General features: G+C 34.2%; 1 protein-coding gene and 1 long non-coding RNA gene across 16 annotated transcripts; one reads left to right on the top strand and one right to left on the bottom strand.

The window, feature by feature from the left end:
* Window positions 1-1,555: 1,555 nt before the first annotated feature.
* LOC112293250 (uncharacterized) lies at window positions 1,556-2,856 on the top strand. Its single transcript, XM_024542469.3, has 2 exons — window positions 1,556-1,941; window positions 2,358-2,856. The coding sequence occupies exons 1-2, from the start codon at window positions 1,588-1,590 to the stop codon at window positions 2,547-2,549; spliced, it is 546 nt and encodes a 181-aa protein (XP_024398237.1). The 5' UTR covers window positions 1,556-1,587; the 3' UTR covers window positions 2,550-2,856.
* A 3,474-nt stretch (window positions 2,857-6,330) lies between these two features.
* LOC112293110 (uncharacterized) lies at window positions 6,331-14,811 on the bottom strand. 15 transcript variants are annotated; one of them, XR_012219165.2, is made up of 5 exons: window positions 12,611-14,799; window positions 11,724-12,265; window positions 11,160-11,272; window positions 7,419-10,794; window positions 6,332-7,146 (listed from the first exon to the last, which is right to left on the bottom strand). It is a non-coding gene; the product is annotated as an uncharacterized LOC112293110 (long non-coding RNA). The 15 variants fall into 15 exon arrangements; XR_012219161.2 differs by adding an exon at window positions 12,416-12,498 and having other exon boundaries at window positions 6,331-7,146; window positions 7,419-12,265; window positions 12,611-14,801; XR_012219160.2 differs by adding an exon at window positions 12,416-12,494 and having other exon boundaries at window positions 6,331-7,146; window positions 7,419-12,265; window positions 12,611-14,800.
* Between the last annotated feature and the right edge of the window lie 696 nt (window positions 14,812-15,507).

Below are 15,507 nucleotides of genomic sequence, written 5' to 3'. Positions count from 1 at the left end.
GCAATTGAAAATAGATATAATATCATTCTATCAAATTTTTAAATACAGAAGTATGAATTTTATATATATATATATATATATATATATATATATTGTGATTGAAATTATAAATAAAATTTTGTCATTCTAATTAGCAATCTTTTAAAGTCAATTCTTTTAGTAGCTAAGAGATATTAAATTTAGAATTAAAATAAATTTCTTAATATAATTCAAGTGTAGATTGGTCTATTACCTTGATAATTTAGATTTCCAAACTTTAGAAGAGTAATTCTAAATGTTTTATAATTAAACTACTACAAAGTTTGGTGGTGCTAGTACTTCAATAATTATTTCATTATTTTTTATGTTAAGTATATTTTTTTATTACTTTGCATATAAAAGATTCTAGGAACGTCAAACAAAGTTGCATTGTGATATTTCTTTTTTGTGCCAAGTGGAAAATAAAGTTGCATAAAATAGCTTTCTAATAAATCAAGAATTATTGAATTTGGAATAATAATGCAATAAAGACAATTATTTGAAGGTCATTGAGCTAGTAGTATAAAACAAGCCAAAATACCTTACTTCTCTTCTTTGCATAATTTCTTTTGATAATCTATTTATCTTTTACTATTTAGGTTTGGAATTGATTCTATAAAGAGCATAGTCATACTCAATAAAATTTATCAATTACTTCTATTTGCACTCAATTCAAGCAAATTTTTTTATTTACTTTTATTTTAATAGAAAGTTGGCTTTTATAATTCTCATATTTTACTTTTATTTACATATAATAAAAATTGAGGTTTATTTTTTAAAATAATAAAAATAATAAAGTAAAAATATAATTGACATGAGAAAGAACATGCATTTTTAGAAAAGAAGTTGACAAAGGGTGTATTAAAAGACACAACTTGATACTTAATATATAAGACAAAGGTATTTTTGTGAGAGATTTAACAATTAAAGAAAGAATTGTTTGCATTGCACTAAGTATAGGTTTTTTTAATGACTACTCAACAATACAAGAAGATGCTTAAATCATAAGTTTAAAAATAAATAAATAAAAATAAAAATAAATTATGATACTTATATGGTCTCAATTTTGGTTTCTAAAAAACATTTAATTAAATTGCTATTATCATGTGATTTAGACTACAAGCTTGTAGTCCAAATGTTTATAAAGAAGAGCAGGTTTAGAGATAATTTTTCTATAAAAAAATCTAATGCAGTTTAGAACACCATAAAAGCTTCTAAAAAGACCTAGAAATAAATGTTCATTGTACCACTTCTTCTTTTAAGAAAAGATATTCATGAAATCACTCAGATAAAAATTTCGAAATTCAAAATATCACAAAAATTGCCAATGAATATCTCCTATGATATATGATATGACTAGAAGTAATGTCTGATGCTAGAATGTGAAGAATAATAGAACCTGCTTGTGTTGGTACATTCACAAGACTTAAATATGACTTGGAAACTCCACGTTAGCATAAGTATCAGATTCAATGAAAAGCACCAAGAAAAATGGACATTTAATGGAAGACCCCAATTTGCGAATGCAATGCAGTGTGCCTTTCTTTCAATTGCAATCGCGGCGTGGCCATGGCGTCCTCACTCCTCCTCCTCCGCGGTGCACTTCCTGTTGCTCCACCCTCGCCCTCTCCTCCTTCTCCTCTTCCTTCCCCTCCTGCTCTCCTTGTTTGCATCTCTGCATTCCGCTCTCGATCTTCTCTTTCTCAATTTGGAGGTGGTGCGGCGTGGAGGCCCGTCTGCAGGGAGAAGCGTCTGCCGAGAGCTAGCAACGGCGACAACGCCGTGAAGGAAGGGGATGTGCAGAACGAGGACGTTCAATTTGATGTCACACGGATGGAGCGGTACACGGAGAGAGTGCCTAACGAGGTTCTTCGAGTGCACGCGGTAGTGGATGGGGAGGAAGACCAGGTGATCATCTTCAAGGTACTAATCGCATTCCTTCACCCTTATCGTGAGGGCCAGGCAGAATGGTTGTAGAAGGTGTCATATTGCTGTGTGTGTGTGTCGGGACTAGTGATCCCAGTCGACGGCAAATTGTTGCATGGAATTGGCAATGTCGAGTCAGAAAGTTTGCCGAAGTGAATTTAATTCAGCTCGCAGTGCCTCAACTGCGAGGTAGTTTGCCTGCCTAGTCGCAAGCCGAGTTCTGAGAACTAGGGTAGAGTACGAAAGGGAGGTAATACATTACACCAAATGCATGATCAACCGCCATAGCAAGGGCAACCCTCAAAGGAGCTGAAAACTGAACTACGGTGTCAAAGTTGGGGTGAATTGTGAAGGTGACGTGTCGTATTTCCAATGGCGGAGTTTCGTTAATCGATAGTTGAGTGTTGGTGCAGGGATTTTCGTCGTCTCTAATGAGACCAACCCCCGACGATCCTGCGGAGCTGGTGCTGCCTGCAACAGCCACCATCCGAGGCATAGACCGCATCCGAGGGCCTTTCAACCCGACCAAAGTGCTCCTCATCAGGGGAGGGAAGGGCTTGACCTGGCAGCAATTTCAGACTCTGCTCGAAGACAAGGGATGTTAGCGCAGCATCGTTGAAGGTGATGTGCTTGTGCTACAGATTTGTATCAATCCTGCTCCTGCTCCTCCTGTCCAGTATTCTTTCTTCCCCGGCTTGCCGTATCCTGCACCTCTCGTATCATTATTTGTAATATTATTTTGGGCAATTCCTCTCTTATTGTTGTTGTAAAGTCTATGACAAAAAGAAAAGGAAAATAGAAATAAAGTTATTGGAAGGTGGAAAATCTAGCAGTTGATGACAAGCACAAAATAATAATTTTTAGAGAACCAAACTTACCAAAAGAGAGAAAAACCTCACAATTTGCTTGGATGTTGGCCTACCTCTTTCTCCAACCTTGATGCCAATCTCATAATATTGATATCTCTTATTATAATTTTTTTTATTTTTTTCAAATTTTGTGCAACTATTGAAAACCAAGTCTACTACTATTGTGTCAAATTTCTTAAGTCCAACCAATGGATTGTTGCAAATCTTAAAAAATCTCATTAGCCTTCAAATATCCAATTTCCAAGACTCCAACTTACTTGAGTTTTAGCATCCTTCAATTTTACCATTTGATCAAATTCAAACTTTTAAAAAATAAAATAAACATAATTACAATTATAAATCTACAAATTTTCATATTTAGATGTGACAAATTTTATAAAATGCTTCAAAATATAAATTCTTTTTATTTTACAAAAACAAAAATCATCTCAAAAAAACCTTAATTTTGCAAAGTTTTTACAAAGTTATTATAAGTATAAATTAGTTCAAATTAATAGATGATAATAACAATAAATGTATTTGCTATCTTCTTGTTTTTTATTTATGTCTTTCTAAATATAATTTATATTTTTTTATTTTAGCTTATATTTGTATTACAACATAATATTTTTGTAAAAGAATTAATTTTATTTGTTATATATATCATAATTATTTTTGATTTATAAAAGACTTTAAGCAGTATTCTAATCTAATATAAGGATTATCAAGACATTTTTTAGAAAAAGAATACAAACATACTTCCACAACATCTTTCTAATGACTTCTCAATTGATCTTAAAAAAGAAGCTAAAGCACCAATTAGACCAATTTATAGTTTATCACAAAATATTTTGGCTTCACTCAAAAAATATATTGATAAGAATTTATTCAAGAATTTTATACACCATTAAAAATCTTTAATATGAGATTCTATTTTATTTGTGAAGAAAAAAGATCAATCACTATAGATGTGTATGGATTATTAAAAACTTAAGAAGATTTCTATTTAAATAGATACTTTCTATTTTTGATGTTTAGACTTTTTAATCAATTGAACTAAGCCATGATCTATATTAAAATAGATCTATAAAGAATATACAACTTGATATACATAAAAATAAAAAAGAATAAAAGACTATGTTTCAAACAAGGTGTAGATATTTTGAATATAACATTTTACCTATTAAACTTATAAATACTCCAACTACTATTTAACATCTAATGAATGATGTTTTTAAATAATTTTTAGATAATTTTATTATTTTTTATCTAGACAATATTCTCATATATTTTAAAAATATAAAAGAGTATAAATTTTATGTATGTTGTATATTACAAAAACTTAGAGATGCAAGATTATATGCCAAGATAAAAAAAAAAGTGTGTGTTTTGTACAAATAAAGTTGATTTTTTTAATATATATCATTTCAAATGATAGCTTTATAATAGATCATAATACAATTCATTTTATTATAGATTTTAAAACTGCAAGAACAATTAAAAAAATTTGAAATTTCATTTTTTTAAATACACTAATTATTATTGGATTTTTATCAAGATTTTTTTTTAAGTTGCAATACCACTTACATGTTTAACTTCTAAAAGCAAACTTAAACAAAACAAAGAAGCTAAAAAATTAAATTAAATTAAATTAAAGTTAACTTTTATTCTAGTAAAAATTTTGTATTGAATTGAATATTTTAAGGTATTTTTTATAAAAATAAATATATTAAATTTTATCTTAAACATAGTATTATCACAAATAAAATCAAATGAAAAACTTTATTTTGTAACTTTCTGTTTAAGAAAAGTTTTAGTAGCCAAAATCAATTATAAAATATATAACAAAGTACTTCTTACAATAGTGGATTTATTTTAAGAATGGAACTATTAACTATGAATCATTTTTATTCTAATAACTATTTCTATAGATTATAAGAATCCTAAGTATTTTATGTAAGTATGTACATTGAATTATCGCTAAATATGTTGAAATATGTCTCTTTCAAGACTTATATTTAATATTACTTATTGGCAAATATATATATATATATATATATATATATATTCAAAATGCATTATTAAGATACTCTTATCTTATATTAAAAGAAGTAGATGGAGCTTATAATTAATAATAAACAATTCTTTTAAAGCCAAAGCAATTTCATCTTTCAGCAATTAAACCAACATTGACTATTGATTCAACCTTTCTTAATTAATTTTATTTAATTACATCATCAAATCTTTTTATATATGATGTTTAAAATAAGTCTTTTAAATCTCATGATACTTCTAAGTTTGAATTTTTTTTAAATCTTTTCTATTTCAAGTGGCACTTATATGTTTCAGAAATTGAAGTACATTTATATACTCTTCAAAGTCATTAAAATTCTTTTAATTGAAAAGATTAGAGTTTAATTATTGAGACCAATGTCTACATTAGCACTTTATCTAAACATAATATTTAAATAAAAATAAATCTACCAATATTAGTTCATAAATAAAAGAGCATGAAAAAATCTTTATTTTTTAAAATTATTTATATATAAAAAAATAGTTGATTTAAATTAATCCTATTATTACAAGTAAATTATTAAGATAAAAAATAATTAATTGATATTAGAATTATAGATAAAATATAAATATTTTTAAAATAAATAAAATTTATTTATAAATTTTAAAAAAAAATTAGAATAATTATTTAATATTTTGATAAAAATGACCTTTACCACTTTAAGAGGCCATTATGAAGAAATTAAATAAGATTTGAAGGCCTTGTGATATTTCTAGGCTAATTTTATTTTTTTAAACACCATGTTAAAGTCAAAATTTCAAAAAATAATAATTTTACTAGTATAAAATAGAGTACCAATAGTTGGTCTAATACTTGTATGAAGAAATGTGCATACATTCCATATGTATTGTAGCACCTTAGATGTAGGTAAGATAATAAGACTAAGGTCTTGTGGCTTCTCTAATACACTCTTATACACTATTTGTAAATCTTGGTGAGGCCCGAATCCTTGATCTCTTAAGCAAATTATCCTTAAAATAAAATATATTCACTAAATTTTTTATTACTTATTTTTTATCTTTAAATTATCATAATTTTATTGTAATAATCAAGATTTTAAATTATTATATTAATGAAAAAATTCAAAAAATATTTAATTCAATAGTACAAAAAATAATTCAAGAACTTTAAAAAATTATTCTAATATAAATTTTATAAGCAATTCTATTAACTTCAAAAATATTTTTAATTTATTTTTTAAAAATAAATTTATTATATTATTTAAAATATTTTAAATTAATAAAATTATACACCTATTTTTTGCAAACTCAAATATTATTAGATATCAACATTAGACCATCAATAATTTATTATGCTAAAATATATTACTTCAATGAAAATTTAATTAATATTATGAATTAATTTATCTTATTCTAAATTATTTTATAGTATTAATTAATATATACTAATCTTCCATATATAATATAAAATAAAAAATGTTATATCAATTTAATAATATAAAGACCTAAGCTTAAAGTAAAAGAAAGATGATTCAATTAAAATCAAAAAATGCCACCATTCCAACCTTTTGCTTTTGTAATATCCATCTAATTAGATGATCTAAATTAATGTCATGTCAATTTTTAATAAAGTTGATTCACTATCAATTCCAAATATAATCTCCTAATTTAAGCCATGACCTTAATAACCTTTAAATTATCACTTATATCTTCAAAGAATTGTTTTTTATATTCAAATAATTATTTGAATAATTATAAAAACATAATAATCTAAATTTACACCTGATTATGATGAATGCAATAAATTAAATAATACAAAGCAAAGATTCTATAATATAAGATATATGTTTTACAAACAGTACTATATATAGAAAATGTTTTATAAACTATGCAATGTGCTGCATATAGATTTTGTATGATAAGATCTACAAATTCTTTGAGGCATAAAGATGAAATTAAAATCCTCTATGCCTATGCACCTACCTAAAACGAACCTATTTGACAACCTACTTGAAGCTCTCTTCATGTACATCTATTTGCACTATATAAACTCAAAATTTTAAAAATTTATTAAGCAATTCTCACCACTCTATAAGCCACAAACGTAAACAAAGTGATAAGAGATGATTTACCTTCAAAGACGCACCTTGTACGGGAATCATGGTAGAGTGCTTTGACTACAAAACAAAGTAAGATGTAATTGCCACCTCCATCGATATTATTTTGCAGGTAGCATCACAGTTGTCTATCCATCAAGAGCAAAATTTAACGACCAACACTTTTAGCGCTCATCCATAATTAACACGTTGTTCAGTGCTCTCTGCAACATATAACCACAAGCCTTGGCATAGAAATTGAGGCTTACGCGCCACAACAGCTCCAACTTCTAGAATATTGCCTCAAATCCCACCAATTGCTTCACATCCAAGAAATAAGCACACCTCAAGCAAACAGTAGCAGGAAATGAAAGAACCACAAACTGTCTTAACCAAGCCTAGAGTGCAAACATTTACATGAGATGACAATTAAAAAATACAAACCCACTGCAAAAATTACATCCTCTAATTGATGCACTAATTGTAGACATCTTACATTGCTCTCCAAATTCTTTGACATTTCTCCAAACACGCATTTCTCCACACTCTCTCATGAAAAACATGAAAGAAAGACAATCATCCCGTGCCCTCTCTGGTTGCCAAGTCCTCTGAATCCTGCTTTGCAGAGTTCATCATCCTGTCTTACTTATGGTTTCTGCTGAATTGGGTTCTGCGTTGAATGAAAGGTTGCTTTCTAAGGGAGAGACCTCCTTTGGAAATTAGAGGTGGCAGGGCTCTGCGTTCACAAGTGAGTAGTGGATTCGCCACAGATTCGGTGCTTGGGGTGGCGTTGCGGGGAGTTCAGTTGGGTTGATGGAGCCATCTGCGGGACGAAGACGAGATTTTGATGGAAAAAGAGATGTCGGAGAACAGTGTAATCGCTACAGACCTTTCTGCTGTTGTACTTGACTCAATATTGGCTACCTGAAAATCCTGTTGATGTTGTGTCCACGTTGTGCGCGTGTCGAATTTTCTGAGGCCTTGTTCGCACTACACCACCTCGTCTCCGTTTGCAAACTCGACAATTTGATGAGATACCCGCAGCAAATTTGCGAAGTCGCATCGTAGCACAGGTAACCAGACTTGCCGCTTCAATTTCGCAGCCTATGTTTGGTTTTTTCATGTTTCAAATTTACAGAAAGCAGCAACTGAAGAACCAGAATTGTCTTTGTAAAGTTTAGTTATTTGGCATGAATCTGCCGAAGGCTTTACTGCTCTTACTTTTTGTCTAGAAGTAATTGAACTTTGGATTCCCCCAACTCTGTACTTTTTAACATTGCATGTTGCACAAATCTCTTCACGTTTATGTAGAAACACATTTAATGGGTCGATTGTGTTTTAAGTTTTGTGGTTCAGCTCGGTTGGCATTGCCTTCCTAGTCACGATCCCAAACCCTATCTAAGATGCACACCGCACCCAATCAATTCGTGCTTTTTATCGCGCTGCATTCGGTTCTTACAACTGAGGAGATGGTTTTTCCAATTGCATTATCGATATTCCTGGTTTAGTTCTGATTTAGATTTTGACCATTGTGTCAACTGTTCTTGAACAGAGCACTAGCCAACTTTATGTTACTTATGTCAAAGCACATTTGCATTGTTATGCACATACTAATAGGTATCCGTGCTTAACTTTCCAATGGCAGGGAGTCTCTTGGACTTGGGCTGCCTGGACCACCATTCGAACCCATATGTGCACCACTAGGAAGCTGGATCTGGCTGGATCCTCATTATTTAAGGGGATGGCCTGTCAGCGATTTTGGCAAACTTACGATGTTAGGAGCGACTCCTTTTAGACAACTGCCAGATACTATACCTCTCTCGTTTTGCTTGTGTACCGAATTTGCTTTACATTGAGAAGGTTCAAATGAACGTGTTCAGTGATGCATGGAAACTTTAGTCTTTATTGCACAGAAATAAATGGCCATCATTCAATTTGCTTTTGCAGGCTATGGTTTGCCCCCACCTTGAGATCCTATTTTTGGGTGGATCAAGGCAGGGTTGTCGAGGCTGCATCACTGGACACTATTCCCTGAACAATATCGGCACCAATCAGTTAAATTGAGGAGGTTTATTCTCAGGCTGAGATTCTTTGAATTGACATTCATTGCTGTTGCGGTTGTTCAGGCTGTGAGGTAAGTGATCTACATTGTTACATCCAATGGTGGCGTCTCAGCTTATGATTGAATTGTGTTGTGTACATGTGAAACTCGGATTCTTGGATGGTCTTAGTGATGATGGAGGAGTGCACACATGGGCTCTTCAAGAACATGAAAATCGTTTCCAAGTAATGATTTATCATTTTTTTACAGAATAAAAATAGGGAGAAATTTCTTGAACTTCTTGCTTTGAATGATGTTCGTTTCCGTCTCTTTGTTGAGGTTTCATCGGTTGCGTAGCAGGGAGCAGGATGACATCAGTGTTTTCAAAAGAAATCTCGAATCTGGGGTTTTTATGAGGAAAGTTCCGTAGCAGAAGTTGCGCGGGTCCCCGATGAACTGATAAACGTCAAGCCTGGAAATGCTGTGAATGACCTTCGACGACACATTCCCAGTCCTAAGGTTAGGGCTAACAGCCTCTCACGACAATACACTACTCCCGTTTAGTTTTGCAAAATCATCAGGGCTCAATTTTGAGAAGATAGGTTAAATTTTATTCGATGTCTAAGTTTTGGATCCTGCTCATACACTAACTTCAATGCTAGTGTGAGAAGTTCTAACCCCCCCAAATTGAGGTCAGATCGGATTCATTAATTAAGGATGTTACCATCGGCTTGTGTGGAGCAACTAACTCTTTTGATGCCAGAAACTGATCACCGTTGCTTAGAGCAGCCCAGGCGTGGCGATGTGCGCATGAATGCTGGCCCGATTGCAATCGGTTCAGCGGCAGTGGGGATGAACGATTCATCAGGAAATGATTTTTATTTTATTTTTTATTTTTTTTGGTATCAGCATCTTGATGTACATCAGCTTGCATAGGTCGAGAGTTGAGGCTTGGAAAAAGAAGAAAAATAACATATACCCCAAGAAATCCATGAGATGATACACTTTCTTAGCCACAACAACCTTTGGTTTTGGTGCATAACAACTCCTACTTAATTTAGTGAAATACAATTTTTGAAAGTTTGATTCCAACTGTTTAGGTCCCAAGGCATTGAGGTTTTAGTTCCAGCTTCTCTTTCAATGAGAAAATGAATTTTTCACCTTAGATTGCATTTGTTTGGTCTGTAATGTGACCTAGAGTTTTATGCAAAATAAAAGTTGATACTTTACGTGTGATGATGTCGGAATTTTTTTAAGAGAATAGTTGTTAAAGAGGTGTAATCGACGTTTAATGAACATAGAAAGTTTATAAACTTAAATGCTCAAATCATGAATTTTATGATTGATTCTTTACATGTTCTTATGTCTCAAAAATTCATTCTCTTAATTGTATATGTAACTTAAACTGGGGCCATAATCAAAGAGTAAGTAGAAATTTTTAAGGTGACTAGAGAAGCAAATAATCTTGGCTAGTTCTACATAAACCGAATTGTAATTTCTGCTGATGTTGCTGTATGATTTTGTCATTTGGAAACAGTTTGCATGCTTGAGGCAGGGGGAATCAGTGCAATGGAAGGAAGACAAAAAGTTTCTTTCAGAAAATTAGCATGGGAGTCTCAAAGAAAAAAAAAGACAAAGAAATAGGTTAGCTCAAGAATTTTGTAGGTCGATTTGATCAGGAACATCCTAAGTCACTGCTTGGATTGCTTGTATATATTGAATCGTCTTCAGTAGCCAGTTTAACAGCGCCCTTAGCAATATAGGTTGCAGGCTTTATCATTGGAAAAGCCTCCTGGGATGGTAATTTTTACAATGCTGTGAACAGAGACAACTGCACCCACGCACACAAACACACACTCTGTTTGATTGTGGCAATACTCACGCCGGTAAGGTGTCATAATCTTATCAGGATGGATGCATTTCTGTCACTGTAAAAATTAGAGGTACGTCTCTCCTGTTTTCTTTCACTTTACTCCTGAACTCACTGTTGTTTCTCCAGCTTTAGGTGTTCCAGCCTCATCAAGGGGTTTCACATGTAGGTAGAGAAGTACACTGAGCACATTCATTATGATTTTACTTTTCCTTCTCTATTTTTTTTTTATTATTATCATCTATCAGGTTTTCAAAATAAAATTTTCATGGGGTGATATCATTTTTTTTATTAGTTCTAAATAATTGCAGTCCATTGTATTGTACCTATTTTCTCTTGTTCTGAAGCTAGGAAATTTTCATTGTAGTAAACAAGCAGCCACCAGTATAGTACATGTGGAAAAGCTTCAACCTGAGTTCTCTTGGCAAAGTACAAAATCCTGGCATGAGAGTGTGTCAGTCGGTTCAGGGCATCAAATAAATCTCTTTTCTGTGTCTCTTATTTTATTTTATTTTGAAACTATTCTTACTGATGGGTCTTTTGCTTCTTTTTCATAGTTTTTCTTTCTCATTAGTACTGGTAATAAGAGAAAGCAAGAAACAGCATCATGGGTTGGGTAAGAGGGGATCTGGGGATTGAAACCTTCATCCCAAAAGGGGTTAACAGGAACCCAAACAATCAGACAAGGCCAGTCAAAACAGCCCCATAGTGCATGTTTCCAGCATGGGGGTTCATGCCACCTATAAGCTACCCAACAAAAATCCCTATTGGCATGCAAACCAATTCATAAATACATTTACATGAACATTTTCCTTCTTTTTATGGCAGCCTTTCTCCATGTTCCAAGATTTGCAAAATTAGAAGAGGGCCTGGAACCAATCCCTACTCACCACAAGGCTGCATCACATTGTTTGAGAATAGGAGGGTGGCAAACATGGCACAGCTAATCCCAATCCAATACAATGGATTGTGTGTGAGGTTGTGTGAAAGAGATCATCCCTTTAGTGGGGCAGGGGTTTCTTCTCACCACCTAAACACATAATCTCCATTGCACCAGCATGGGTAGGCAAGCAGCTTCTGCTCACAACATCCATCACACACACTCACATACACATGCAAGGTGACAAAAGAGAGACAAAGAGATGCTCACCATTTGACCCCATAGATTAAATCAGGGTGTGCAGCTCAAACTCATGGCAATCATTTTGATTGTCTACAATTCCCTGTGTCTTCTAGGGTATCAAACTTCATGTGCCAAATGAAAATCACTCATCTCTGGGTGTTCAAATCTTATTTTCTTTCTCTTCAAAATTGTATGGCAGTTTGACTTTCTCCATTCTTTTTATTTTTAATACATTTTTTCAAAATTAGGGTAAAATCTAATAGTGGGATGCAATGATTAAACTCATGATGTTCCATGGTTTTCAATGGTCTGTTCAACAAAGTGGTCATTGGGCAGTACAGTTGTCAGCTAAGTTTTCATAAACCTGTTATATATATAATTAGTAAAATATCAAAATTGACTGAATAAACATGTTTCAAAATGTAGAAATTACAAAGTTATTTACATACACAAACATACCATGGTCATGTGGGGGAAGGAATTTAGGGTATAAGGTAGCCAATCCATTGTCGACTACCCTCATTTCCAACATACAGGTCTATCTAATTTTAATAGTTTAGTAACTAGGTCTAACATTAACATTGATTAGAATAGGTAAAGATTGGTTTAAATAATGTTAAGTTTTGAGCAATAAATAAAATTTATTGTACTCACAATGGGTATGCATGAATTATCAATAGGTGGCAATTGTTGATTGGTTGAGGTGGAATAGAAGTATAATTAGGTGCCACACTTCTTTGTTTTAAAAAAAGTTGGATTCTCAATTTTGTAACCCACCACTTGTCAAAATTAGGTTGGCCTATGATCCAAATTAAGTTGGCCCATATGTCAAAAATGGGTTAAAGAGAATCTTCAACTAAAACATTTATATAAATTATATTTTTGGGCCAAATTGTATAAAAACACTTGGAATCCTCCTCGTTTCCATTTCCCTACATGGGAATATTTTATTTCATTTTTACACTTACTACAAGTATCCTAAAATGTTAAAGTTATTGGAAATGGGTTGTCTACCTTAATCCCACTCCACCAAAACCCATCAGCAACTGAAGAGAGGAGGGGAGGGGGTCAGAACAACATTGGATTCAGGCAGTTAAGAGGGTGAGGGGGGCCACAGTTGCAATAAAAGAAGATGGGGAAGGGTGGGGAGAAGGGAGGGTCTTCTACAAGATCCTTATAGACTGGGGAGCCAATCAACATAGTGTTGCATTAGTTGGCAGAAAGCTCCTGCTGCTGCTTTCCATTTGGCACCGTGCCTTGCAAGGGCACCCTGTTGTCTGGACTACACCCCCTTTGGCATCATCCCCCCCCCTGCAAGTCAAACCAGATTTGAATTCAATCACTCTGCAGCAGCACCATTCTACTCTTTATTGTCTTTACTACCCCTCACCCTTCATGTCTCTCTCCCCCACCACAGCCCTGGTATAATTTTTTTCCCGAATACAGCCTTGTTGGTTGCTCCTAGTTCACACAAGAAGGTTCTCTGGACATGGGAAACATGGGGGGTGGGGACTCTCCCTCCATTTGCTTAGTTGAATCAGCCTCTCCCCCCCCCCCAAGTGTGCCATAACTCTATCCAGCCTTTTTTCTTTGCTTTGCTTCTTAGCTTCCATATTTTGGACACTGCCTTGCCACCCTTGTTTTGAGGATCCTGCCAGCCAAGTGTTGGCAGATGATCCACAGATACATGTGCCTGGTTTCCTTTTTCCATGCCCTTGTTGCAGCCAAATCGATGGGCTCCATGATCTACTTTCCATGTTGCTCACGACACACTTTAATTGCAAGTCGTCTGATCCCACAGTGATCTCTGGCAGCTATCATGAATGGGAAGCAATACCTTAACGGGACTTAACTGCTGGAGTAAATGAGTCAATTAAAACAACAAGCAATGATAAAAATCCATTGAAATTATGGCCGTCATGAGGGCTGGCCATTTTTGATGTGCATATGGAGTAACTTGGAAGTCTGACACTGCCATTTGGTGTGGGGCCATATGTCCAAGGGCAGCAGCAGGCCCCAGCAGATACGACAAGATCAAAGCCTGATTTTGCAAAAAGGGAGAAATGGAGTGTGAGGCCAGCCAACCTGTGGGTTGAATCTTGGTCTTTTTCCAGATATTGCTTACTGGTGTGATTGAATGAATTGCCTCCTCTGCAAGCTCTTGCCAGCTCATACACTCCAATCTTGCCAATCCAAGCATGCTGACTTTGATGGCTGTTAGCTTATTATTCAACAGTGATGCTCTTCACCGGAAATGGCTCCTCCATGCACACAACAAGTACACGTGTATAGCACCACCAGGGAAGAAATAGAACTTCACGATCTGAATGTCTCCTAAATGCTCACAACTTCTAGTAGCCCTGAAGTACATGTTTTCCATCTTGAAACATGGTGCTTTGTCTTTCCATAAACTAGGCTTACAGTTGTCTCTCTCAATCTCTCTTTTTTCCCTCATTGTAGGCCACTCCCTTCCTGTGCATGTGCCCTTTCATCTGTACAAGTGCCCTTTCATCTGTACAAGCCAACACAAATCTTGTTCCCCATACTTTCAAAATGGTGGTATATGTTTCACAAAATAGGATCACCAAAGTTTTACCTTTTTCCCTTCACTTCTTTTTTACTTTTAGTATTTCGTTTTGGGAGTGTATGTTCCAAGTGTCAAACCTTTTCATAGGTGCATGGTGCTCCTCCCTTTAAAAGGATCAAATGGAAATGGCACTGAATCTTCACATGCATACTAATGTGCCTTCTGTACATTTCAAAAAATCCATACAATTCACTGCACAAATCTTGTCACTGTGTGGTTTAGAACAATCATCATCATCATAATAATAGTAGCAATAAAAGAGGAGCCTGAAAAGGCATAATCCCTCATTTATGCTATAGGGATGAGGACAAGATAGATGGGAGGGCCATCCATGTCTACCATATGCACACTATCTGTTTCACATAAGTGCTACCAGTTCTGGTAACATAGATCATGTCAAGCAATTCCAAGCTGTAAAAAGACCACCAAAGTCACAAAGTAGGCTTGAACACTAATGTGCATATATATATATATATATATATATTTCTTTGCAAAAAATTACTCCATTCGTTCTTATATTGGTACTTTTTAATATTAAAAATAGCAGTGTATGTAGCAGAAGTTCCTAGACTGCAGCCACAGCTAGGAATTGGACCTGGTTTATACTAGGGCTGCAGCAATTACAATGAGGGATGCATGCTCTCTGTGAGTATGTGAATGACTCAAATCCAGGTAGTATCTAGCATTCCCCCAAAACTTCTATAATCCTTACTGATGACAAATGAGAGCTGATCATACAACCAAAGCATCTAAAGAGGAGAGAGAATGATCAAGTCTCCACATACATGTTCCCTTGGATAGACAGCAGAAAGGGGGAGGGGGGGGGGATGCAAGGGAGGTGACATACACAAGATGGTGGTGATGGTGATTGAGCTGGGATTGAGGCAAGCAGCCAACCAACCAGCCAGCCAGCCAGCCAGCCAGCCAACCAACCCCATTCAGTTGCTTAAATCCAGCTCCCACA

The sequence above is a fragment of the Physcomitrium patens genome, chromosome 16 (assembly GCF_059467195.1).
Source record: "Physcomitrium patens ecotype Gransden chromosome 16, ASM5946719v1, whole genome shotgun sequence".
In the NCBI taxonomy this organism is placed as follows: Eukaryota; Viridiplantae; Streptophyta; class Bryopsida; order Funariales; family Funariaceae; genus Physcomitrium; species Physcomitrium patens.
Note: the sequence above shows the minus strand (reverse complement) of the source record. Positions and strands in the feature narration are given on the sequence as shown.

Excerpts from the sequence above, each read along its gene's own strand:
- LOC112293250 (XM_024542469.3), top strand. The coding sequence starts at position 1,588 with ATGGCGTCCTCACTCCTCCTCCTCCGCGGTGCACTTCCTGTTGCTCCA. Across the intron at positions 1,942-2,357 it reads ACCAGGTGATCATCTTCAAG|GGATTTTCGTCGTCTCTAAT; the intron begins GTACTAATCGCA and ends GTGTTGGTGCAG.